The following is a 25,262-nucleotide window of genomic DNA, read 5'->3' on the forward strand; positions in this document are numbered from 1 at the left end:
TGAGCTACCACTGAGAATAATGGAAGAATACTTTGTGGCATTTGTGCTGGTTGTTAGCGCGGTAGTGGTATATCAATGCTCCTATCATATAATATGGTTCAAAGTTGGGTCACTGTTTGACATTACAATGGCCCCATCTAAAGCCATACAGTCTCAGGAGATACCGAAATGGGAATTGAATGATAGCACATTTTTCTACAAACTTTACAGCGAATACTCGATATCTTCACATAGAATTAAAAATACTGTCAGGATTTTATTCTCAATTGCCATGGTGAGCTACGCCATGACGGTTGAGATTGTCCTCTGGCAGATAAGAACTGCAGAGGTTGATCAGAGGGCAGATTTTCTCACTAAGATGGTGTGGCCGTGTGTATCAATACTTTTGTCGATGTTGATCATTTTAACACAACCATTTTTAATTGTATTATCTCTGCTAAACAAGTTTTACAAGGACAGGTTCGATATCGAAAGACTTTTGATTTACACTTGCATGTTGATTGCATTTTTGATAGCTTGCTTGAGCATACTTAGCTTTGGACCCTTTAAATATACAAAAAGCATGTTAACAAAAATATCCATGGTTGGCATTACGGTTATGGCCTTCCTTTCAGGTGTTGCATCAATATCAACACTTCATTATACTTTTTTATTTATTAAAAAGAGATGGTTTCCAACGAGCGTCAGAGAAGACGATCGTGACTTAACTGCAAATACATCTAGGGCATTGCTATGGACCGGAAACGATATGATTAACGAACGAATTGCGAGCTTTCAGCAGAATATACAGGAAGACCTTCTCATTTTGAAAAAAGTTGAAAACGAGAAAGATGGGGGGTCTCTTCCAAGAAGGGATCAAGTAGTTGAGAGGATTGCGGAATCTCATTTAGAAATTGCCAAACTAGAGCATAGAATTCAGCAGTCGCGTAAGATTTTACTAATGAAAAAAGCATTCCATTTATCATTCTTGTTGTATTGTTTGCATAAAGTCATATTTACGTTTACCAGGTCAATTCCCAATATTGTAGGGAGTTGGTCCACAAATCGAGATTCTCAAAGTCAGGAATCTGCCCGAGGACCTTCGGAATGGGTTGCAGATCCATTGGCGATTACCCTAGCAAAAGTACTTGACTTTCTTCTCTTCAAATTCAATTACCAGTATGAGCTCGACTCCTTAACCAAACAGATATCACTGCTTCTTTCTGTGTCTCTTTTTATCTGCTCATTATCAACAGTGGCAACTACTATCTCGATTGTCATCACCATTTTACCAACCAAATTCAGAGCCCTGGCGATGTATACAATGCAGAGTACCGAGAAAGGAAGAGAATTACCTAAGTATAGAAAAGAAGGGAATCATAACCGGAAACCTCCGTCAATAATCAAAAATTTGATCGTATCCGAGTTAACAGGGATCTATGTTGTTGCAACTGTATTGTCCGTTCGCTCCAATCTACCGTTTGAAGTTTCGGAAAAAGTTAACGAGCTGCTTGGACAGAGATTTACTGTGCCTAACATTGTGATTGACTCCTGGTTCGACCTAATTTATGCTTTTTCGTGCATCTTCACCATTGCATTTATGAAGATAGCTGAACGGGTTTTATCCAAGTAAGGCGGTAAATATATTGATATATAATCATAGTGATAACTGAACCTCATTCACTGATTTGTATTTATGATAATGCAAAATGCCATAACTAAATCCTTTAAAGCTTTAGAATACCAATTTTGGTAAATCGTACGCTCCTTGACTTGGATTAACTAAACTTGTTGGTCTTTCAACAACGAATATTTCATTTTCAGATATAATATCAGCGAAAAGAATTGGTTTGAATTTATCTGTGAAATAGAAGGCCTTACTGTCTACAGTGTCTTTACTCGTCCCATCAAATTTGTATTTACCCGTAGTGGATGAAGGAATATCTATTGATTCTGAAACGTGGAGATCATTTTCATCATCCTCCTCATCTGCATCGTTAAGAAAATTACTCTCATCTGTAATGGTTAATCCATCCCGAGTATGTTTTTTTTGCTTCTTTCTGGAATTAAGTGGCAGATTGACGGATAAATCAAATCTTGAGAGCCAAGCTGGACTCCAAATCCACATTTTGCTCATATCTTTGGGATCATAAAATATTCCATTACATTTTTCAGATGAAATTTCTAGTTGTCTGGGAAGGTTGTCCGTATTTATTTTAGACCACTCAGTCAGAAGGCCTCCATCGCTTTCCTTTTCATTTAGTATGTTCACTTCATATATTTTGTTATCGGCCGCTGCTATTACTACCGCGTTTCTTTCGACATTAATTCTGACTGCGGTTACAAAGTTCATGAGACGAAACAACGATTTTGATTTCATTGTTGTGAGGTCTACTAGATCAATAGCCCCGCAACCCCTTGCTACGACTGAGTAATTGCCACTGACCTCCAGACAATTTATGCTGTTTAAAAATGGTACTTTGAGACTACTCCTAGTTTGAGAAACTTCTGGCAATTCTATGGGTTCAATTTCCTCATCATTTTCTGATTCCAAATCTAGTACAAAAAACTCATCTTGTGATGAACAAGCTGCAATCCTCGAATTGTCTATAAATTTAACATGCTTACATCCTGTATTCAGAAGAGCCTCATTATCCAACTTTGTAACTCTTAATTTAGAGCCAGTGGGTTGAAGATGGAACAACTTTGTAGATGATGGTCTTGCAACTATAAGTACTTGTCCATCGGGAGACATTGCACATGTGGTGATGCTCTGTTCATCTTTTAACACTAGTTTGCAAACCAACCTATAATTCTTGGGGGAACTGAACTCACTACCAATAATCCATATTTTCACAATAGATTCCTGCCACATAACAACAAATCTTTGTTCTTTATTGATCAAGATATTCTCATTGAAGCGTGCAAAGGGTGGCAATTTTCTATATTTACCATCAGAAAACGAGGATAAGGAACTAATAATCAAAGTTTTCTCAACACCACCAGAAACTAAGAAATCAGCGCCTTTGGACTGATAAGAGCACATGGCTCTCACATCATTTCCATGTATCAATCTATTTGATGTATTTACCCAACGATTGCTGCTTTGGCTCTTGGACAAAGAGTGAGAAAAATGATATATCTTCCTATCGACACCTGCGCTGAAAACATATTCATCATTAGCATCCGAGGCTAGACAAAGAACATCAGCTGTATGCGTTTTGAACGATTGAGCTAGCGTGGCGTAATGAAAGTCCCAAAATTTCACGGAACCTGTTGAGTCACCAGAGACAATTTGATTAAGTTTTGGTAAGTATAAGATCGACCATACCAATGTGGACTCGTTTTTTGCTTTATCAACCCTCATCGTATGCAATAGTCTTCCTGAATTTTCTGAATTTTTCTGAACAGACCAGATCCTAATCCTACCGTCAGAGCAGCCTCCAATAAGATAATCATCCCTATTCCAAGTAAGGGATAAGATCCTAGCCTCCTGTCTCATTAAAATCGAAGCATGTTCCAAAGAACCTGGACCACCGGAGATATCAATTATGACTACTGTACCATTGTCACACCCTACCGCAAGCTTGTCCTGAGATTCATTTCTTGCAATAGACCATATAACACCTGCATTACAATCATAATTCTTCAGAGGTAATCCCGTAGCTAAATTCCACTCCGTCACTACCGTCGAACCACCGATAGAGAAAAGCCTTAAAGGCTCCCCGGAAACATTTCTCCAACACAAACCCTCAATTGATCTGTCCTTACCAGAGCGTATTACCATCTCCTGAAACCAGTTCTCACGTGGATTCCAAATCTCTATATCACCATTAGATCTACCAAGCGCCAATCGTAGATCAGACGGCGTCATCTTCGTAGTGCTCGATTTATGCGAAAATGCGAGCGCAGTGATATTTCCTGTCGAAATATCAATAAACCTTGACCTATGCACAACCATAGAATCTTGTCCTGTCATTGTAAAGGTCTGCAAATGTTCAATTCTAATTGATTGGCTACTATATTATTTAGAAGTAAATGCGATGAGCTCTGAAATGTTTAACCAAAAATTTTTCAATATCAAAATGATATGGGAAACGAAAAGAACGTCCAATGTGATAGGATCACATCAAAGATGCCCATAAACAAGTAGTTGTTTACCTCAATAAAAGGATTCACGACTACTTCTAGGTTATCATCATTCAACAGCTTGTGTAAGCTGGGTACTATTCTATCTGTGACTTCTCTTTGCACTTTACAAACGTTGATTTCACGCTATAATTGGCGATTGCGTCAGGGAAGACAATGGTATTTCAAGACAGCAATGCTGATGAAGATGTAAACACCAGAATCTTCCATTCCATTGCTGATGTATTTCAGAAAGCACAGGTCACTTATGCTGGACATAGGAAGCATGTTGCTGTTTTAAAGAAGATTCAGGAGAAGGCGGTATCCCAAGGATACGAGGCAGCTTTTAATTATTGGTTTAATGCAGTAGTATCAAAGGTATTGCCATTGAGGAAAAACGAAGTGATAGGGGATAGGATTGTTAAACTAGTTGCAGCATTTATTGCATCTCGAGAGCGTGATTTGAATAGGGACGAGGCAGATATGAAACAGGAGGAGACCTCAGAAGCGGAGGATGTATTTATGAGATTTATGGATCAATTTATAAGGCATATTCTCAGAGGGATCGAGAGCAAGGATAAAAATGTGCGATACAGAGTAGTACACTTTTTGGCAATGATAATGGATAATATAGGCGAACTCGATGAGTCGCTTTACAACACCTTAGTGTGGTCATTGAAGAAAAGAATCTACGATAAGGAGGCAAATGTACGAATGCAGGTAGTCTTTTGTCTGACAAAATTTCAAGATGACGAAACCATTGAAGATGATAATAACACAAAGGATGCTACAAAAATGCTGATCTCATTGGTCCAAAATGATCCATCAGCAGAGGTACGTCGCGCCGCAATGTTAAATCTGGTTGTGAACTCAAAAACTTTATCATTCATCTTGGAAAGGGCGAGGGATACGAATCAGGTGAACAGACGTCTTGTGTATACGAGGGTACTGAAATCTTTGGGGAAACAATGTTTTGATCATGTGAACTCTGAGATAATCGATCAGCTTGTTAAATGGGGTCTAGAAGACAGAGAACCTCTTGTGAGAACAGCTTGCTCAAAACTCATATCACACGATTGGCTTAATCTGCTTGGTGGTGATCTGATAGGGTTTTTGGAGAAATTGAATGTGACTGAGTCTCAAGTTTCCGTCGAAGCAATGGAATGCCTTTTCAATACAAGATCAGATATAATACCTAAAGTAACTTTTCCTCAAGAGATTTGGCTAGAATTGACTGTTGAAATTTCATTTCTATCCAGGTGCTTTTACCATCATTGTGTACAAAATCAATTGAATGAAATAATCGAAAAAAACTTCCCTGAAGCTTCGAAGTGGGCTAATTATTTAAATCATTATATTAAACAAAGGTTCAGTAATGAGGCCAATGAGGTATTATCGGACGCGGATAAATACAATCTAGATTTCATTATCAAGCAATTACTAGTAATAGGAAACGACTACGACTTCAGTGATGAGATTGGAAGAAGAGCGATGCTGAATGTTGTCCGAAATATGCTTGGTATCTTCGAACTGTCAGAATCGCTTGTTGATATAGGCCTGCAAGTTTTGAAAAGTTTATCTATTAATGAAAAAGACTTCGTTACCATGGCAATAGAAATAATTAATGATATTCGTGATGACGATATAGAGAGACAAGAGCAAGAGGAGGCAATCCTTAGGAAAGACAGGATTGACAGTGATGATGACAATGATGATGACATCGAGTCTTTTCGAAGGGCTGTAGAAAGTAGAGTAAGTGGAAAAAGCCCGCCTGAAGGGGATATTTTAAAGAATCTACCACCACCAAAGGAAGCAGGGGCAGAAACAATCGTCGTTTGCTTAACGAGGTCTTCCCATATGCTTAAACTGATAAAAATGCCACTTGAACAAAACATACTCATCACTTCTCTCATCGATACTTTGATAACACCTGCCGTTAGAAATAATGATTCCAAAATCCGAGAGCTTGGTGTCAATAACTTGGGACTTTGTTGCTTGTTGGATCTGCATCTGGCCACTGAAAATATGTACATTTTTGGAATGTGTGTATCAAAAGGTAATAGTGCATTGAAGCAAATTGCCTTGAAGGTAATCATTGACATTTTTTCTCTTTATGGACTGGAAGTCGTTAATGGGGAAGGAAAAGTCGATTCAATCTCATTGCACAAAATTTTTTACAAGGTACTGAAAAACTATGATTCGCCAGAGTGTCAGGTAGTTGCTGCAGAAGGTTTATGCAAACTTTTTTTAGCTGATGTATTCACAGATGATGATCTTTTTGAAACACTTGTCTTATCATACTTTTCTCCTGTGAATTCCTCGAATGAAGCTCTAATCCAATCGTTTGCCTTTTGTATACCTGTTTACTGCTTTTCGCATGTCAATCATCAAAAAAGACTTGCCAGAATTGCTGCAGACGTTCTGTTAAGATTGTGCATGTTATGGGAAGACCTGCAAGTATCAGATGACTCAGAGAAGGATCACAATGCAATGTTGAAACCTAACATTATCTTACAACAATTGATACGTTGGATTGATCCGAGAAATCTCATTAACCAAAAAGAAGACGAGATCGCTAAAAATTCTGTGCAACTCGATTTTCTGCTCGATTTCGTTCAAATTCTGCCAAGAATTGATAAAAAGGAAACAAGAAAACTTCTCCTCACAAATATCAATACTGTGTTCATTACGGCCGAACAGGAATATCATAAACTTAAAAAATTAACAGAATATATTGAAGACCTAATTGAAAGTGAAACGCTCGATACTGTCAGTCGTAATGCATTGCAAAAGTTTAATGAGAATTTAATTAAAATCCTGGATGCGGCCTATGAAAAGGAATTACATAGAGGGGAAAATGAGTCAACTGCACATGAGGATAGGTTTTATCAACTTCTTGAAGCGCCTGGCACTGACAGCGATCGTAGTGTATCGATAAGTGAGGAAAATGCCGCAAATGGAAGTGGTAAAACAAATGGTGAAGATCAAGTACCCTACGATAGCACAAAAAAGAGAAGAAGGCCTGAGAACGATGGTGAAAGTACTTTTTTCAATGATGGCATCCCCTATACTAAGGAGTCAGTGGACGTGAATATGATCGCAAAGTCAAATAATGAATCTAAGAATGTAGGCTTCGCATTACCGGAAGCAGATGAGCAAAGCGACGATGCTATGTCTATAGATATTTAAGATACTTATTTTAGAAATAAAGCAAATGTGCGCTTACGATTGTCTACGTGATTTGGTATGACGCAATCTGATAAAAATGCTATGTATTGTCTTTGTCAATAAGACAAATTGTTTTCTTCTTGCAAATGAAGGAACGAACATGCGCCTATCCAAAATATTTGGCGAATATTTGGTCATCTTGAAAATTATGTTTAACCACATAATAGGTGACCATTAACAGATTTGGAAAACGCTTGATAAAATAGCTGTAAAAGCCATCGGGAACCGGTCCCATAATGGCGGCTAAACTTTCTGGCAAATCCATGAAATGATGATACTTATTTCTTAGAGCTCTTAACAGATCCATTAGTTTTTCACCGCTGTACTTTCTATATTTACCTAAATTATCCATAAACTCCCGATCGAACTTAGAGGTCCAATCCGAGTTTAGTATTACTTCTTTCGAATGCGCTTCTAACTTGAGTAGCAAAGGACTTGGTGGATCTCTCCTTTCAACTTCGAACCGGTCACTGACTTTCAAAAGAAATTCCAGCTTTTTCGTATTAGACCAAAATAATGGATGATTTAGAATACTTGACGCGCTTGGCCTCTTTAAAGGGTCTTTATTCACCATTCGCACGATGAGATCCCGGGCTTCGACAACCAGCGACCGATCCTTGAGGGTTTTGCTCAGATCAGACAGATTGCATTTGCTGTTTATGATGTTAGCTTCGCGCAAATAGCGGCTACCGAAAGGATGCTCACCCTTTGATAACACATAATAAAAGACGCACCCAAGAGAGAAAACATCAATTGATCTGGTTAATCTTTGTTTGGTAACAAGATCGAAAAAGGAATCACTTGATGAAGAATCGTGACCTTCATTTGCCGAAACTTTGGACATGGATTCCAGAAGTTTCCTTGTGGATTCATCTAATAATTCTGGTGCCCGCCAACCACTGGTACCGCCAATGTTTGTGAAATTAGTTCTGTATGACGATTGATCCCCATCTAACTGCTTGCAAAGGCCAAAATCGGATATGAGAATTCTAGCCCTGCCATCCATTCCATGTTTTCCGAAAGCTGATTGTTTTGGTGCCGCCACCAGAATATTCTGCGGTTTTATATCTCTATGAATGATTTTCAAAGAGTGCAGGTGAGCCACACCTGATGTAATTTGGTAGAGGACATTTATCGAATCCTCCGCATTCTGCAGTTTGAAAGATAGACTTGATGATTTTTTTGGCTCTACCAAGTCTTCCAACGTAGAGTTACAAAGCTCTAAAGCGATGTAAAGAAATTTTTCTGTTGCTTCAGAACAAAAATAACGTACTACGTTAGGATGATCGTCGCTTTCAGTAAGAAGTTTTATCTCTTGAGATGCAAGATCGCAAAAATCGAGTAACATCCTTTTTACGGCAACAGGCCTTCCTTGGAAACTTCCTTGTAAAACAACTGTACCCGAGGAACCATACCCCAAAACTTTTTCTGAGACACTTAGACTTTTCAAATTATTTTCAACTTCTAGTGTATCTACTTTGTGAAGCTCTTCTGAATCAACGTCATACTGTTGATGTTTTTTGCCCTTTTTACCCCCTCTTGAGCCTCTCTTCCTTTTTCTTTTCTCTGCAGTGGAATTTTCTGAGATATCTGCATGAGAATTTCTAATTTCTGACTCATGATTGAGCTCTTCGCCAAAACTCGTAGTGCCTTCGCTTGCAGGACTGAAGCGATGGTTATCATTCATCGGCCCATTGCTTGATTTAGTTGAGCCTTTCCCTTGATCACTATTGTGATTCTCTTCAACACGAACCTCAGATATCTTGACATCAGCAATCTTAAGACCTTTAGCAGAAATCAAACCAGATTTTTCCAACAAAACGTTTAGCGGTGGTATGATTTTGAACTTTTGCAGAACTATCAAAACAAGCAAAGCAAAAACCAATACAAACCCTCCTTCGATGATTCGGTACAAAAACATTCCCAAAGCGAGCAATACAGAACCATCGCTCCTTCTTTGAAGCATTTCGTGGGCAATCTGTTTTTCTACTTTTAATCTATAAGCGTCGAGTTCCCCAGGTGATAAATACTTTTCAATTTCATTGTGCCTGGAATATTCACTTCTTTGTGCAATTGAGCTATCTAGTGGTGGGGGATCAAGCAATAAGTGCGAGGTATCTGGCAACGAAGGAATATCATTTAATTCAGTTCCAGTATTAATGTGCTCATACTTGACGTCTATTAGATCATGAACACCTGTCACTGCTGTTCTAAAAAGTTCTTCATTTTTCAATATTGAAGAAACCCTCCATCTGTCACTAAGGCAAAATTTTGATGTAGGTGCAGCATCAACTAAAGATGGGAAATTTTCCGAGGACAATGCGAACCAAGTGTGATCCTTCGTCTGGTCTAAATAGACTTTACTTTCGTGGTATGTTTCATCACCTGGTAATTTGAATGGATGTGGGATTAAAATATTTTCATCTTGAGTGTCATCCTCGAAAACATCAAAGATTCCATTTACGATAGCAGGAAAATCAGAAGAAACCCATTTTGCAATTTTGAAATCTGCATCGATCGCCAAGACAGACTTATCTCGAAATGGTGCAATGTAGATACCGTCTTGAGAGAACAGATTTTCAGTATTTAAATGCATGTCAATTGAATTCTGTTGCCAGTTAGAATATGTAACGTTAAAAGTGGAACCATCCGTCGAATGGATACCCAAATGATAAGTAGATTTGCCAATTATTAATATTTTATCGCATTCTTCCATGTTAAAACCTTTAGAAATACAAACCTCGCCTTCTTTCTTGAAGTTCTTGTTTTCAGTACCTGGACCGAACTCTGACAGAATTTCACCGGTACGAGCATCAATAGTGTACATTGCTGTGGATCTGTAACCAGTATAGATCTTTTCGTCCTCCACGACAGTACCTAGTTCATCTATTATTACATCAGTTTTTAAGTGCATAGGAGATGAAGAAATCAACTGGTTGATTGAAATTGGTAATCTCTGCAGACCTTGATAAACGTTGAAATAGTAAATACCTCCATCTCTATAGGGCTCTATGATTAAAGTTTCATTTATACTCTTGCGTGCTTCCTCTGAAGAAGTTACCAGAGGTTCGGTATGTACAGAATCAATTGACCACAGCAATTGTCCATTTTGTCTATCGATACCATGAAGACCTCCTTCAACATTCGTCACCAATAATAAATTTGACAGTGAGAAGAGATCTAAGGATTTCGGTTTTCGGTATGGCAGAATGGCGGTTCTCCCCACAGCAATTGTTCTTCCATCTTGTCGCTCGAAAGGTGGTTCATCAACTCTGAGAGGTGTAGGTTGTGCATTTTTTCTTACATTGGATCGAAGTTCTGTCCATGTTCCTACCGGCTGATTTGCAAGATAAGGCTCATCCGTTCTTCGCTTACGAAAGATAGTAGGTCGCACAGTATGATATTGTACATCCTCAATATAATTTTCATCATTTTTCCTCTTTTTGGTAACACGATCTATCTCTAGCTCAGGCCATGGATTTGCACCCAAGCAAAATGTCGCCAAAAACACTATCGAGTATATAAACAGTTGTATTGAGTTTATTTTCATCATTGTTTAGCACGTAGGTGTATTATCTAGGAGAGACTCCTACGTAATATGCTATAAGTGATGAAGCAGGAAGGACGCAAATAAAATGGTGCAAAATTTCGTATCTTCTATATCCCACTGTAAAATCTTGATTTCCCCTTACGAGGCTTGACTAAGAAGCAATTCCAATTGCCTTATGAGTTATAATAGTATGCGATCCGACCTTTTCTTACAGATCCGATGCTTGTGACGGATGGTGCTTTTTTTCATCGTACTTCCCCCGTAATAATAATTAAAAGTCATGTGACTTAATACTAAGCTAGTGTATTGAGTTTTAGCGATGAACAGTAGCAAATGAAGGTATCTCTAATATGTGCAGTGAGCGCAGTGAGTCTAGTCGCCCATTTCTTGTCCCATTTCATCAAATACATCTTTTAAAGTGCAAGATTTCTCGTCTGCAATCATTTGAACAAGTCTGAGTCCCGTATCCCTTAACTCGTTATACTCTTTCAAACGCTTAATATGAGACTTATAAATCTGTTGGGGAGACTGAAGATTATTAGCACTTAATTTATGTATATTCGTTAGTGATTGTTTAAGCAATGACAATTCAAGATGGTAGTGTTGCATATTTCTTACCTGAAACGCTCGGCGGTTAATGAATTCAATTCCTCTCTTAGCGTCTGATTAAGCCGCTTTAACTCGAACTGCTCTCTCTGTTTCTCGTTTATTTGATTGGTAATCTTGGAATCCATTTGGCAGATATTTTGCTCTATTGATTTCCTTTGAACTGACTTTTCAATGTGCTTTTAAATTTCTTATTTGTGAGATAAGTTTTTTTCCTTATGTTAACCACTGCGCTTCTTACGTAAATATGACAAAAAAAAATAGAATACAAATTTATATTATTATGATTATTATTATAAGATAATGACGCCGTCAATCTGAAATTTCCTGTTTACGAATAAGTCGCTTCATTTCTTCTAACTGTAACTCCTTTATACCAACAGTGTCTTTCAATTTTTGAACTTGGTAGGATGTCAACGGATTGGATTCTTCGAAGTGATTATCTTTATTTGGAAACTGATCTGTATGCACCGAGGTATTACCGCGATTATCAAGCCAGTCCCAAAGACTCTCTTCAGCATCTTGAATAACATTCCTGTGAGCTTTAAAATTTTCTTTATTAGATTTCTTGATGTCTTCTTCGTAGACTTGATAAAGTGTTTTGAAGCTAGGAGTGTAGTTATATTCAGTGCCATCAATAACAATTTTACCTGATTTAGGGAACTGGATATCACTAGAGTGAAGTCGTAAGCCTGAAATGAATCTAATGAGAAAAATAAAAAAGAAACATGTTGTTAGTATAATTGCGATTCCCCTGATAGACGTAAAATCAAAACCCTCAAGTAAGAAAGAATTCAAAGAACTGATGAAGCTACCATTTGAAGAAGATTCAGAAGAAACTGATTTAGTTTTAGGAGCGCCTGAGCCTGATTTGGATCGTTTCATAGTTTTGCTTCTTTTTCTAGATTTCTTCCTGACAGTACCAGCGGAAGCTATAATATCTTTAAGCTCTTCAACCAGAATTTTGGTTGATGCTTTTTGACCATCTATAGACCCCTTTTCGATCGTACCCTTCAATAGGGTCTTGCTAGACCACACGATATTTGTAACTACTAGTAAGTTGGTTGTATTGTGATCAGTCCACGATAAGAAAATTCTAGTATTAACAACGAAACTACTACCAAACGGAACATCCGGGCACTTACTGGTTTGCTTTACAGATATATAACTGCCTGTATCCATGTGCTCGATATTTTCAGTAATGAAACACTTTGCCTGCTTGGGACCCACTGAGGCATTCAAAGGTTTAGTATAAATATATTCTCTCGAACCATTTTCAAATTTCGGTATTTCTGATATATTGAAATTTTTCTGCTTCTCAATAATTCTTTTATAATAAGATGTATCGTCACCGAACAATAATTGGTAGGTCGTACCCAATGGCGCGGGTATATCAACGTCTTGTTCGACTATGACATCATCTTTCTCTTTTTTAAATGGAATTTCAGTTTGTTCGTGAGTAATGGGCCCCAGTTTTGGTAAATTAAAAACTTCATCCCCTTCTTGTTCAGTTTTCTTATTTGACCCCGATGACTTTGTACGCTTGCTAATTTCATTGATCAAAATCTTAGTGCTATCAGTTACACCATCTAAAGTACCTTTCTCAACAGCACCTTTTATCCAACTTTTACTGGTCCATTCAATATAAACGTAGACAGACATTTTCGTAGAATAATTGGCAGCCCAAGACAGGAGAAAAGTTGTTTTGACGGTGAAAGAGTTACCAGAAGGAACATCCGGAGTCTTTGAGATCTGAACAGCTTTCACATAATCTTCCAACTCATAGTGCTCTAATGTTTCGGTAATGAGACATTTAGTTTTACTTGGACCGAAACTACCAGGTAAAGGTTTAGTATAGCTGTACTCTCTCTTTTTTGATTCCAGAATAGTAGGAATTGATGAAATTTCAAAATTCTTTTGTGCTTTCAATATAGACTCGATGTTTGAAACATCATCACCAAACATGATATTTACCACTTTTCCTAATGGTGCATCTATGACTGTTTCAGAGATAAGTTTTTCCGATTCTGCCGGCTTAAAATCTGGGTTAGTTGGTGCGTGTTTTGCTGGTCCTAATATTGAAGTTGGATATTGTTTATTGTTTGCAGTAGCTTCGTCCATGGCACTATCACTTGAAGTCAAATCAGTAGAATCCGTTATTGAATCATTATCCTCATTATTGAAATCACTATCGTCCGTAAGTTCATCACTACTATAGTCACTAGGAAAATTTGACTCATCATTAAATGAGCTTGAAGCCCTTTGTGTATTGATATGTCTTTTATCCAAAATAATTTGATTCCAAACGTCTGTAATTAAGTCAAAAGTCGCGTCTCTAGAAATGAAAGATGCAAAAATATACTTGGTATGCAAAGTATCGAGCACGATACCATTTGGAAAGATTCCTGCTGTAGTTTTTTTCTCAATTTGAACAATTTCTTTGAACGGTATAAAGATGGTACTAGTCCACCCCAAAATGTTCGAATAGAAGCATATGTGCTTATCAGATATGTACATTCTACCTTGTAGAAGAATATCTTTAGATAACGCACAGCTATAATCCGCAATTAGACGCTCATCTGACCTTGCACCAGCCAATTTGAATAAATGATGAAACTCTGCATTTCTTTTAGCGTTTGCAAATTCAATATCATTTAACTCTGGGGTACTGTCATCTTCTAAATTGATGGAAGAAGGTTCCGTTACTCCTGAAGTACTTGTTCTCACTTTGGAGTTTCGATGTACACTTGAAGGTCTACCAATTAAGTGTCCATTCTCATTAATACTATCATTTCCAATAGCTGAGGCCGTTGCATTAGCTACAAAATCTGCGCTCGTTCGTACTTTGTTTATTGAACCTCTTAAAGCAAGCGTAGGAATTACTTTCATCCCAATATTGGTTGGCGAAAATGATCTACGACTGAGAAATTTTCTAGACAATCTTCTAGGTTTTCTTTCATCAAATTCAAGGTCTTCTGGATAATCAAGTGAGAGATTGGAGTATCTTGAGTATCTTTTACTATAATCACTTTGATTGTTTTCTGCTATATTTTTATGGCCCAGATCAGGACTTATGGGATTCCTTCTTTCTCCATCAGGCATTGTTGTACTTCTCTTTCTCATTTGATTAATATTAGTATCTGATGCAGACATTTTTGATGTTATATTTACATCTTTTAATAGCTCGTTATCACCTTTACATTTTTGAAATGCTCCTGCAGATACCGTTTTTGCCGTAAGACTAATTTTATCATTATCCGTGGAGTTTTCTGAATGATTATCTGGGGTGGAAGAAAACAGTAATGCCGGACTATCAAATTCATCTAACGTTAGATTTCCACTACCAAATGTTGAAATTGCGGGTGATTTTGCTGTTAAGGGTTCGAATTTAACTTTATTAATACCATCAGGACCTTTTTTAGCCTTTTTTTTGGGTGTGTTATTCATTGTAGAATTAGATGTTGTAATTGAGCGTAAATTATTATCATTTGAAATGTTGGATGATGGTTCTTTCGTCTGTTGATTTTGTTTAGAGTTTCCATTTTCGTCACTTTCCTTGCCAGATGATGATAACAAGAAATCCAGGTTCCTTAAAAAAGAGTCCGTTCGACTTTCTTGTATTGTATTATGGATGACTGTATTGTCTTGCTCATTTCCGTCAGCTGCATATTCCTTATTGCTGTTAGAGCCTTTTGGCGAATGATTCAAGTTGTTTGATCGCTGATCGCCATTATGATCACGTGGGCTTGATTGTAAGTTGTTGTGATTTCCAACTGGTGTTATGGGCGAATAAAGCGGACTCCCAGTTTCATCCACATCCTTAACATTGATTTTCGGCAGATGAGATGCTGCATTATGCGCCATGGTAATAAGAGAGTTCAATAGTGTGTTCGAATGTTCTTGCTCTTCTTCTGAACTTGAGCTGGGGTTATAGTTGCTATTGTGTGGGTTCAATGTACCTGAGTGTGTGAGCGCATGCGAATTAACATTTGTATTTGTCCTCATATTTTGGTTCGTATTAGTATTTGTATTTGTACTTGTATCGAGCGGTACTGCAATATTAAATAAGCCGGTTGTTTTAGAATTTGACTCTTTCAGTGCTCGTACTTCATTCTTTTTATCATGCTTACTCAGTGTTCTGGACGAGTTCCTTAGAGATTCCTTGAGTGAACTGAAAGGATGAATGCCATCGTGATGATTATTCTTCGTAAACGACGATTCTTCTAGGCCATCATAATCATCTATGTCATTGTCTTCCCCATCTCCATCGCCATATATGTCTCTATCTCTCTCTTCATCCTCCCCGTCCTCATCCGTGTCATCAGTCTCATCATCATGGGCCGTATTGCTTCTTATAGAAACTATCTCCGGTAAGTCCAGAGGTCTCCCGTTGCCGTGCGGTCGATTATTAGATGCTACTCGTCTTGTAGCTATATCCGACTTACCGTTACTCTCGGTGGTATACATGATAGAAGACCTGTCCGATATAGAACCGCGATGATGATTTTTCTTACTCTTGTGCTTTCGCATGGGTTTGAAGTTGAGAATCTTTTTGAAGAAAGACCCATTGCTTCCGGTTTCGTTTTTGTGTTTCATTACGTTTTGCACTAAAATCTCACAAACTTGGCCTTAACGATCCAGTTCATCTGCAGTTATCTATCGATCGACAGATGTTTTAAAGCTTTCAATTCCGTCGCTAACACAATATGTGCCTGATGATCACTGCTAGTCCAATGCTTCCGATGGACCTTTGCCAAATAAGAACAATGCCTTTCGTATATAATATATCCTTGAATAGTCTTTCAGACTACGGATTTAGTGGTCTGCATCTTTATTTCTTGCATCCTTGGCAGCTTTGCTTTGCTTTCTGTGCTTTTCCCCTTTTCGTAAATTGTTTCTGAAAGTACAACATTGGCTTGAGCTCGCTTCGTACGCATATCGGCAATCATCAGCCGCGTATTTCCAATCAAGACCCTCTAAAGTCTTAAATCTTTGATTGCACTACACTTCGGACAGCGTCTTCAACTCTTTTACAAATTTTCAGGTCTTTTGAATGGTAGATTCTTAACGTAGAAAATAAGTCAAAGTATTGGACAGTCAAGTAAGTCGAGATCCCGAACAACTCTAGTATATTAATAATGTAGTGTCATCTTTATATCTTCTTGGAGAACACGAGCCATCCTAGATGAGCTCTAGTCAGGTCTAGTTCGGCTACTATTTTCCTCACTATCTCAGAAAAAAGAGAATAGAGTTTGTCTGCAAAAGTCGTTGTTACACATCAGCGGCTATGGGATAATTATTGATGGCAAACACGTGGCAAATACTGTAGCAAGCGTTTGAGCTCTCGAAAAGCTATCAGAAAGCATCGTTCATACCTTCCAGTTTACTTGAAAGATGTTTCCTTCCATGAATTTCCTTCTTTTTTCGACGGAACACGCGGACATTCTCCCCATTCAGTCTTGATACTGACACTAGTACACTTACGAAAGATAGCTTGTATATACAATTACTTACTACCTTTCTAACGGTCTTCAGCCCATTCGTTCTCGCGTCTGATGGCTGCTTCCTCTTCTGGTGTGAAATCGTTGACGATGTTGAAGGTTCTTCTTATTTCTTCCGGAGATCTTCCCCTAATCATTTCGGCGACTACTTTACAACCGGCATCAAGTAATGGTTGGACGTTTAGATAGTTTGCTGCCAGAATTATTTCATACAGCATTTCTTGATCAACTTTTAAAAATTCACGATCCCAGGAGTCTATAGGAGCGGATTTTCTGGAATCATCGTCATCTTCATCAGGAAAATTAGAGTCCTTATGATGTTCTGCCCACTCGATAACTTTCTGCAGCACTGAGGATCTCACATTGGGTACGGGCATCACTATTTCATCGTCGTCATCATCGGCTGTACCATTTGCACCGCCATTATCATTATCATCGTTATCATCCTCATCCTCGCTGCTATCGTCATGCAGCTGATTATCGTGCATATCATTCAAATAGTTTTTTAGCAATAACGAACGTTCAGCAATCTTTCGCTCCACCGTGAACTTCTCGCCTTCTCCACTAACCAAAACAACAGTCTGAATTTTGTTATCGGTCATCTTCGTTTGATCCTTGTGGGCTTCCGGCAACTACTGCTACTACCCTTTTAGCTGTAATTTTAATTAAACAAAAGGCGAATCAATGACTTCGAAAGGTAAGGTTTAAACGTGAAATACGTAGAACATGATACAATCGTTAAAGAATGAATAGTAAATATACACAAGTTCAACTTGATGGAACTTATAATGCGAAGAGTGCTGTTAGTAATAGCTTATATCGTTAAATGGATAGTCCAGAGAGTTGGCAGTCGGATCAATCTTGAAAGCCGAAATTGCTGTAAACACTCGCACTCAAATCATCTAGAACTACGACGGAATCTAGCCTGGACAAGAAAGAGTTATCCATAGATACCATTCCACTCTTCAAAATATCAGAGCAACATTCTTTACAGCTCATAGTGAATACGGCAATTTGATATGATTCATCTTTATCATTTGCTTCTTCGCTTTTTTTCTTTTTACTGACGTTTTTCTCCAGCTGTTCCATGACGAATTGGAAGGACTCGTTTATCAATGTCTCCAGTACAATTGAGGACGCAGTACTTTCGATGCATTTGGTGGCTTCGTGCAGCAACTGACGTAATATTGTTCTGTCCTCATTTAAAATTTTTAAAGCTTCGGGATCCAGTGTTTGCTGAAGAACGAAATCCTCCAGAGTGGGATCTGGCAGAAGTATATTTTTCAGTAATGATTCGTTCTTATTATTATTCAGTAGATTGGCATTAACATCATGGAAGACGCTTGTTAGTTTATCGCTAAACTCTTGGACTGTAACCTTATCTCTTGGATTCAAATTTCCAAAATGTTTGTTCACATTCTCCCTTACCACAGATTGATATTCCAGCCATCCACGATTGAGCAACCACCATGATAAAGAAAGGAAAGCCTGCTCGTTAATATAAGCATTTTTGGAGACTGCTGATGGTTTCGATGATTTGGTTTCTTCTCCAGCTTTGTCAACAGTTTTTAAGGGTTTCCAATATCCATAAATCCAATTTAACAATGAACCATTTTGACGTTCACTAGATTCTTTCTCAACTGCAACTTTAATTGCTGTCTCTAAATATTCTCTTCTCGTTAGCATGTTCAATTGTAACCTGGTAAGTAATAAAAGAGATGAAATTGTGTAGCAAATTGTAATCATTTTCACTAAACTTTTAACTTTCAATTCATTCCACAACTCTGCCTTCGTTCTTTGAGCTACTAGGTCATTTTTGTTTTCCGCAGTATTCGTTTCTGAATTTTCCATTTCAGTGATGCTTGTACTTATTCCTGATGACATTCCGTCGTTGTCAGGAGTCTTTTTACTCCTTTGTCCTAGGCTTTTGTTTAGCTTCTTATCTCTTAGGGCGATAACCAATTCTTCCAAATCAAGGTTCTTGGCAAGAACCATGGAGAACACCGGAATTAACTCGTAAAGGGCAAATAATGAATCCTCTTGAGTCTGAGTAAACCTTCTTCTTATTTGTTCCCGAATAAAGTGCTGTTCCGTTATCTTTAACTGTTGTTTGTATAACCATCGTTTGATTAGATAAATACAGACAGATCCACTGGCGAACAGCGTCGCCATGATACCTACCGAGGTCAAGATTTTTCCTCTGTGCCTCCGCACAAGACCTCTCCCATTACTGCTCATCATTTATTTTAAGTTAGCCACTATTTAATGTCCTGCAATTTGGTGTTTAAGCTCTTACTTTGTTTCCTTTTTCATTCTTATATTCTTTCCTCCCCAACAGCCCCAGTAAAGCGTAAAAAAGCAAGCCGTGACAAAAGAATGGCAAGGGTTCCCTGGAAACGTCTTGTATTGATGATTACACTCCTGGTAATGCTATGATTCTCTATACAATACGTAATGAAATTGATGTATACGCCATGCTAGCTAGAAGCTCTCTGCGAATGGCCATAGATCTTTTCATCACTGCCGCTAGTGATACCGGCTCCTCTCTCGATTATGATTGATAGACAGTTCCAATGGGAAAATATCTTGGAAACTAAAGAGCTCTCTCTAAATACGCATGTTTCTTGAGCAGTCCCTGAAATCACGACAAATTGATCACGATCAATTAGCGAAATAACTCTCTGTCATCAGGGGTATTCCAGAGTTGTCAATTGATAAGTTGTCTTTCTATTTCGAGATTAGATCATTTGTGGAGCCGTCCATACTAGCTAGACATTGATGGTGATACTGTGATATTCAGTTATAGAGATACATAACACCTTCATTTTCTATGGCATGACTTGAATAAACAAACTAAATATCCTGGGTATCTGAGAAGAGTGCCAGTATTCATTCCTGACAAATAAAACTCATTTGATCATAAAGCAGGACCACAAATGGAAAGATGCCACCCTTATCAGTTCATAAACTGTTCACCGGGATTGCCAGTCCAATATAATTTTAGCGCAGCTTCTATTTTTTATCCCACAAGAAAGATTTCTTCAAACCCAGAATCCATCATTGTACGATTCTTGAGCTGTAGAAGTCTCCGTTAGGATATCAGCCGAAAACTCGGACTGATTGATATTTTGTTGGAGCTTCAGCTAATTCATTTCGCTTCCTGTGTCATCGAAAGTGCCGGCTCAGACTGTTGCTTGTTTCTACTTCAATACCAATCTCTATATCATCATTTGATAAGCACTTTACCGGATCTCAAAGCTTAATCGGAAATTGCAGTCCCATTTTGTGCCTTCTTCAGTTAAGAATGAGACTGAAACCACAAGGACGCTGCGGAAACAAAAATATGCAATTGAAGTACAACAGCAGCTCATTCTAGACATGTTGCAAGTGAGGAAATATACGCGATTGGGACATTTGAAAATTTATAAAGCTAGTCAAAATTCATTTTAAAGCTTATTAGAGTTTTGGCAATGATATAAAAGCTTGCACAAGTAGAGTTAGATTGTATTTCCTGCGCTCTCTTTGACAGAAGCTTCGCCACGCATAAATCTGGAGAGTCATGATATTTTATTGCATTCATGGAAGATTGAAAACCAAAATCGAATAAGTGCACAATGTTAGAGGCCGGCACGTAACTCGTCTACTTCTCACTGCATCGATTTGTATCGTTACGGTCAGTCTATACCTCGCTCTTACGACCACATAGACGTTCCAAATTGCTTAGGTTCTCCAGAAGCTGTATATTATTGAGTAAGAGCTGAGAAGCGACCGTATGCTTTCTTCGCGAAGAAGACAACAGTTCTGTTTTAGAAGTCAACGGTGGTATAATGCGGAAAGAGTTGCTTTTATCCATCTTGTTGTTGTAAGGGGATGCTCTACTGTAAAACCTTTTTCTAGAAAATTTCGGTTTCGGATTATCTGATTTGTTAAGAAGTGCAGACACCTTCATAGTAACCCTTGGTTGTAAAATATCATTAATTTTTTCGATCGTACTTGATATTTGCTTCTGGAGCTTTACCAAAACTACTTTATCTCCAGGAGGTATACTGACAGAATTGCATAGGTCGAAACAGTTTTTCAATTCCTTAACATTCGTATGCAATAATTCTGCTAATTCATTGTCCTCAACATCTGTCATCTTTCCCCATTTCTCATTATCTTCCTTTTGTTCAGAGTCCCCCGTCTCTATTAGCTCCTCGCTTCTAATATGAAAAATTTCAGATAACAATAATGGTATATAATTCATCCATGAAACGATACAGATTCAAAGAATAAGAAGTTGTGTTCTCCAAGTACATTTCTAAGACCAATGGATGAAGTAGAGAAGATAAGGCCATATATTGCACATTTGAATAAGCAGCTCAGGTTGTTGAAGCCTGATCTCGAAAAAATGACTTCAAAATCTCTCGATGAGCAGCTACTGCTTTTGAGTGATGAAAGATCTAAGTTAGACCTCACAAATAAGTATTCCTACGTGTTAAGCTCATTAATGTTTGCTTATATGAAAGTTTTAAACGTAAAGGATGTATCACCAATAATGGCAGAATTAACCAGAGTGAAGACATACATGAATAAGGCCAAGTCTTTTGATGAAAAACAGGACAGAAAGAAGGGACTTGAGCAATCAGAACAAAAAAAAGCCAGGAGAGTGATAAATAGCGTGCTAGATGGCAATCATGCCAGTCCAGCTATAAGTAAGGTTCATTTTCAAGGTAAGCATACGAGATTTGATAACAAATCGAGCGGTAAGGATGATCCAGAAACTATTAGTGCTGAAGAGATCACAGAAAAGATCAAGGAAGCCAAATCAAAGAAGCCAAACTCCACCGAGAAACGGAAAAGCAAATCAAAACAAAAGTCTATTAAAGTGCATAAAAGGAAATAGGTTTAACCTACGTCGTATATATCAAACAATTAATGTATCTCATATACTTCTGAACAATATGATGTAGTAGATAGATAGGTACTAACCAGCGATAGTAATTTCTTATCATAATTCGAAATCTTCACTGAATACTTTTCATTATGTGCCCTTCAGTATGCTCCGAAAACTCTTGAATTATTGCACAAATATGAGAATTCGATAAAAAAACACAAATCACAGCTACAGAGCCTATTTGGGAGACTTTAATTGTGTTTTAATATGTCACAAGAGCAGCTGGATAACTTTGTAGCTATTACTAGTGCGGAAAATGAGGATCTTGCAAAGCATTTTATCGAAATGGCTGGTGGCGATCTCGAAACTGCTATTGCTTTGTTCTTTGAACATGGTGGTAATTCACAGCTCACAGGTCATAACTCTAGTAATTCGTTGAACCGGGAAACTTCTGCAACAGCAAATGTGAATAACGATGAACAGATGGCACAAAGGTTACAAGGGGAAGCCTATCAGGAGGATGAAGACATGGTTAGACCTCCGGATGAGGCAAGACATGAGACATTGGTTGATACACATGTTTTTCCTGGTGCCTATGGTGGTATAGGGGGAAGATTTGAACCGCTAAGGAGAGCACGCGATATGTTTGATGAATCCAGGCCGGCTGGAATATTCAATCAAAGACTCGATGATGATTACATGGATGATAATTCTAGTACCACCGGTTCAGAGTACGGCTCGAGCAACGAAGATGATGGGGCTTATGAATATGTGGAAGAGCCTGTGATCGAACTTGATGAGGACGGGAATGCTACTGAATTCACGAAGCTGGTTAGAAAACCGAAACTTTTGTCAAAGGAAGAAAGATTGGCATTACTTTTCAGGCCACCCTTTGACATCATGTCAAAGGTAAACCTTGACGGAGCAAAAGCTAAAGCAAGAAGGAAGAATAAATGGATCATGATAAACATACAAGATGCAGGAATCTTTCAATGCCAAGCGCTGAACAGAGATTTATGGTCATCAAAACAAGTAAAAAAACTCATAAAACCTAATTTCGTTTTCCTGCAATATCAGTATGACTCTCGTAATGCAGAATCATACATTAATTTCTATGGTCTTCATAGAAAAGATGACTTACCGCATATTGCAATTTTAGATCCAATAACCGGAGAGCGCTTAAAACAATGGAATCGTACCGTTCCCACACCGCAATCGTTCATGGACGGAGTCAACGAGTTTTTACAAAATTTTTCGCTTGATCCAACAGCATCAAATCCTACTGTGAAAGAGCCAACACCAGAGATTGATCCCACGACTTTGACTGAGGAACAACAGATGGAGCTGGCTATTAATCAATCTCTGGGTAAAGAACCGAACATACAATCGCCACATGATGAACAGCATACCGAGGCTCAAAACATCCAAGAGCAAGCACAGGAGCAAGTGCCAAAACAAGAGCAGATGGATGAATTCGATTCTATTAAGCCAATTAAACATGTTGAACCCTCAAACAAACCAGGAATAACAACCAGGATTCAGATACGGACGGGCGATGGTAAAAGGATCGTGAAAAGATTTAACACGGATGATAATGTCAGAAAGATTTACGAAATGGTAAAAGCGGAGCTAGATGGATTTGACAGCTGCCGCTTTTCTTTGAGTAACCATCGAAGAGATGATTTGATAGAGAAACTAAACGTTACTATAGAGGATGCGGGTTTAAAAAACAGCTCACTTTTACTAGAAAAGATCGATTCGCAAGAAGATTGAGCTGTATTAAATAAGTGAGATTAGATAGCTTTTAAAATCAAATTATGCAGTTGTTTTTAATGATTGTGTTACCTTCATTTTCTGTCATTTTGCCTCAAGCCGCGCGAGGACAGTATGTCAATGGTATACCACTTCGACCTTTGAAAGAAGAAAAACACCGATTCCTTCGGCATAGAAACCTAATTAGAAAGCTGAGGTGTATGTTTTGTGCTGAAGAGAGATGCTGAATTTCTGGAAGTCCTACGTGGTGATTTTGCTCCTGTGTCTTGGGCTCTTGGCATTTGCTGATGATGTAAAGCATACCAATAATTGGGCCGTCTTGGTATGTACATCAAGGTTTTGGTTCAATTATAGACATATGGCCAATGTTCTCAGTATGTATAGAACTGTGAAAAGATTGGGTATCCCAGACTCTCAAATTATTCTGATGCTCAGTGATGATGTAGCCTGTAATTCGCGAAATTTGTTTTGTGGTAGTGTGTTCAACAACCAAGATCATGCAATTGATCTTTATGGTGATTCCGTAGAAGTGGATTATCGTGGTTACGAAGTAACCGTAGAGAATTTTATAAGATTGTTAACCGACAGATGGTCGGAAGATCAACCAAAATCGAAACGACTCTTGACAGACGAGAATTCGAATATTTTCATTTACATGACAGGGCATGGTGGTGATGACTTTCTTAAATTTCAAGATGCTGAAGAAATTGCATCTGAAGATATTGCCGATGCGTTCGAGCAAATGTATGAAAAGAAGAGGTACAATGAGATTTTTTTCATGGTTGATACCTGTCAAGCCAATACGATGTATTCAAAATTTTATTCTCCTAATATCTTGGCAGTGGGTTCAAGTGAACTGGATGAAAGCTCTTACTCCCATCACTCAGACGTTGAGATTGGTGTAGCAGTTATTGATAGATTCACATATTATAGCTTGGAATTTTTGGAACAGATTGAAAAAAACTCAACTGCAACACTACAGGATTTATTTGATTATTATACTTTTGAGAAAGTTCATTCTCATGTAGGTGTTAAAACGGATTTATACCAAAGAAATCCAAGACATGTTCTAATAACCGATTTTTTCGCTAATGTACAAAATGTCCAAGCTGATAAACGAAGTGAAGAGAATATTGAGGAATCGAAATATAGCAATGATGTACTCACCAATAATGTACTGAATTTGGCAGCAGAAAGAGAATCTGACGAAAACAAAACTGATGTGAGAGAATCTTACAACAACAGCGCTAACCATTTTATCAAGACTCACAAATTAAATAATGCAATCACAGATGATTTCAGTATATCCTATAAAACACGCATATTTGCAATGAGCGTAGTTCTATCACTTTTTGCGTGTGTTTATTTGACGAAAGGTGTGAAAGCTCCAACAACGAAGCAACAACTGTTCTATATATAAGCATTTATAGCATTCTTTTATGGATTTTGGCTCTTTTCCGTAGTAGTATTTTCGAAAAATTAAGATAAAGTACGAACTCTCGGAAAATTGAATGAATCAATTCATTTAAATGCCTCTATTAAATATATACTAAAGTATAAATATATATATATATATAAAAATATGCTAATATCAAGAATAATCTAAAAAAAAACATTAAAA

General features: G+C 37.9%; 12 protein-coding genes across 12 annotated transcripts; 5 read left to right on the forward strand and 7 right to left on the reverse strand.

Moving 5' to 3' along the window:
* Positions 1-19: 19 nt before the first annotated feature.
* On the forward strand, positions 20-1,612 carry HG535_0C03440 (uncharacterized protein; the record flags this gene model as incomplete). Its single annotated transcript, XM_037287824.1, has 1 exon — positions 20-1,612. The coding sequence occupies one exon, from the start codon at positions 20-22 to the stop codon at positions 1,610-1,612; it is 1,593 nt and encodes a 530-aa protein (XP_037143719.1).
* A 102-nt stretch (positions 1,613-1,714) lies between these two features.
* On the reverse strand, positions 1,715-3,958 carry UTP4 (small subunit rRNA maturation protein UTP4; the record flags this gene model as incomplete). The annotated part of the gene is made up of 1 exon (XM_037287825.1): positions 1,715-3,958. One exon carries the CDS (start codon positions 3,956-3,958, stop codon positions 1,715-1,717), a length of 2,244 nt encoding a protein of 747 aa, XP_037143720.1.
* A 326-nt stretch (positions 3,959-4,284) lies between these two features.
* Positions 4,285-7,296, forward strand: YCG1 (condensin subunit YCG1; the record flags this gene model as incomplete). Its single annotated transcript, XM_037287826.1, has 1 exon — positions 4,285-7,296. One exon carries the CDS (start codon positions 4,285-4,287, stop codon positions 7,294-7,296), a length of 3,012 nt encoding a protein of 1,003 aa, XP_037143721.1.
* A 145-nt stretch (positions 7,297-7,441) lies between these two features.
* On the reverse strand, positions 7,442-10,888 carry IRE1 (bifunctional endoribonuclease/protein kinase IRE1; the record flags this gene model as incomplete). Its single annotated transcript, XM_037287827.1, has 1 exon — positions 7,442-10,888. The coding sequence occupies one exon, from the start codon at positions 10,886-10,888 to the stop codon at positions 7,442-7,444; it is 3,447 nt and encodes a 1,148-aa protein (XP_037143722.1).
* A 369-nt stretch (positions 10,889-11,257) lies between these two features.
* On the reverse strand, positions 11,258-11,619 carry SAE3 (Sae3p; the record flags this gene model as incomplete). The annotated part of the gene is made up of 2 exons (XM_037287828.1): positions 11,258-11,429; positions 11,504-11,619. 2 exons carry the CDS (start codon positions 11,617-11,619, stop codon positions 11,258-11,260), a joined length of 288 nt encoding a protein of 95 aa, XP_037143723.1.
* A 184-nt stretch (positions 11,620-11,803) lies between these two features.
* YSP2 (Ysp2p) lies at positions 11,804-16,087 on the reverse strand (the record flags this gene model as incomplete). The annotated part of the gene is made up of 1 exon (XM_037287829.1): positions 11,804-16,087. One exon carries the CDS (start codon positions 16,085-16,087, stop codon positions 11,804-11,806), a length of 4,284 nt encoding a protein of 1,427 aa, XP_037143724.1.
* Positions 16,088-17,012: 925 nt separating this feature from the next.
* On the reverse strand, positions 17,013-17,594 carry SKP1 (SCF ubiquitin ligase subunit SKP1; the record flags this gene model as incomplete). The annotated part of the gene is made up of 1 exon (XM_037287830.1): positions 17,013-17,594. The coding sequence occupies one exon, from the start codon at positions 17,592-17,594 to the stop codon at positions 17,013-17,015; it is 582 nt and encodes a 193-aa protein (XP_037143725.1).
* Positions 17,595-17,847: 253 nt separating this feature from the next.
* PEX3 (Pex3p) lies at positions 17,848-19,233 on the reverse strand (the record flags this gene model as incomplete). Its single annotated transcript, XM_037287831.1, has 1 exon — positions 17,848-19,233. The coding sequence occupies one exon, from the start codon at positions 19,231-19,233 to the stop codon at positions 17,848-17,850; it is 1,386 nt and encodes a 461-aa protein (XP_037143726.1).
* A 1,438-nt stretch (positions 19,234-20,671) lies between these two features.
* HG535_0C03520 (uncharacterized protein) lies at positions 20,672-21,238 on the reverse strand (the record flags this gene model as incomplete). The annotated part of the gene is made up of 1 exon (XM_037287832.1): positions 20,672-21,238. The coding sequence occupies one exon, from the start codon at positions 21,236-21,238 to the stop codon at positions 20,672-20,674; it is 567 nt and encodes a 188-aa protein (XP_037143727.1).
* A 63-nt stretch (positions 21,239-21,301) lies between these two features.
* Positions 21,302-21,877, forward strand: LRP1 (Lrp1p; the record flags this gene model as incomplete). The annotated part of the gene is made up of 1 exon (XM_037287833.1): positions 21,302-21,877. One exon carries the CDS (start codon positions 21,302-21,304, stop codon positions 21,875-21,877), a length of 576 nt encoding a protein of 191 aa, XP_037143728.1.
* A 258-nt stretch (positions 21,878-22,135) lies between these two features.
* On the forward strand, positions 22,136-23,641 carry UBX5 (DNA protein crosslink repair co-factor UBX5; the record flags this gene model as incomplete). The annotated part of the gene is made up of 1 exon (XM_037287834.1): positions 22,136-23,641. One exon carries the CDS (start codon positions 22,136-22,138, stop codon positions 23,639-23,641), a length of 1,506 nt encoding a protein of 501 aa, XP_037143729.1.
* A 220-nt stretch (positions 23,642-23,861) lies between these two features.
* On the forward strand, positions 23,862-25,061 carry GPI8 (GPI-anchor transamidase; the record flags this gene model as incomplete). Its single annotated transcript, XM_037287835.1, has 1 exon — positions 23,862-25,061. The coding sequence occupies one exon, from the start codon at positions 23,862-23,864 to the stop codon at positions 25,059-25,061; it is 1,200 nt and encodes a 399-aa protein (XP_037143730.1).
* Positions 25,062-25,262: the final 201 nt, after the last annotated feature.

The sequence above is a fragment of the Zygotorulaspora mrakii genome, chromosome 3 (genome assembly GCF_013402915.1).
Source record: "Zygotorulaspora mrakii chromosome 3, complete sequence".
Classification (NCBI taxonomy): Eukaryota; Fungi; Ascomycota; class Saccharomycetes; order Saccharomycetales; family Saccharomycetaceae; genus Zygotorulaspora; species Zygotorulaspora mrakii.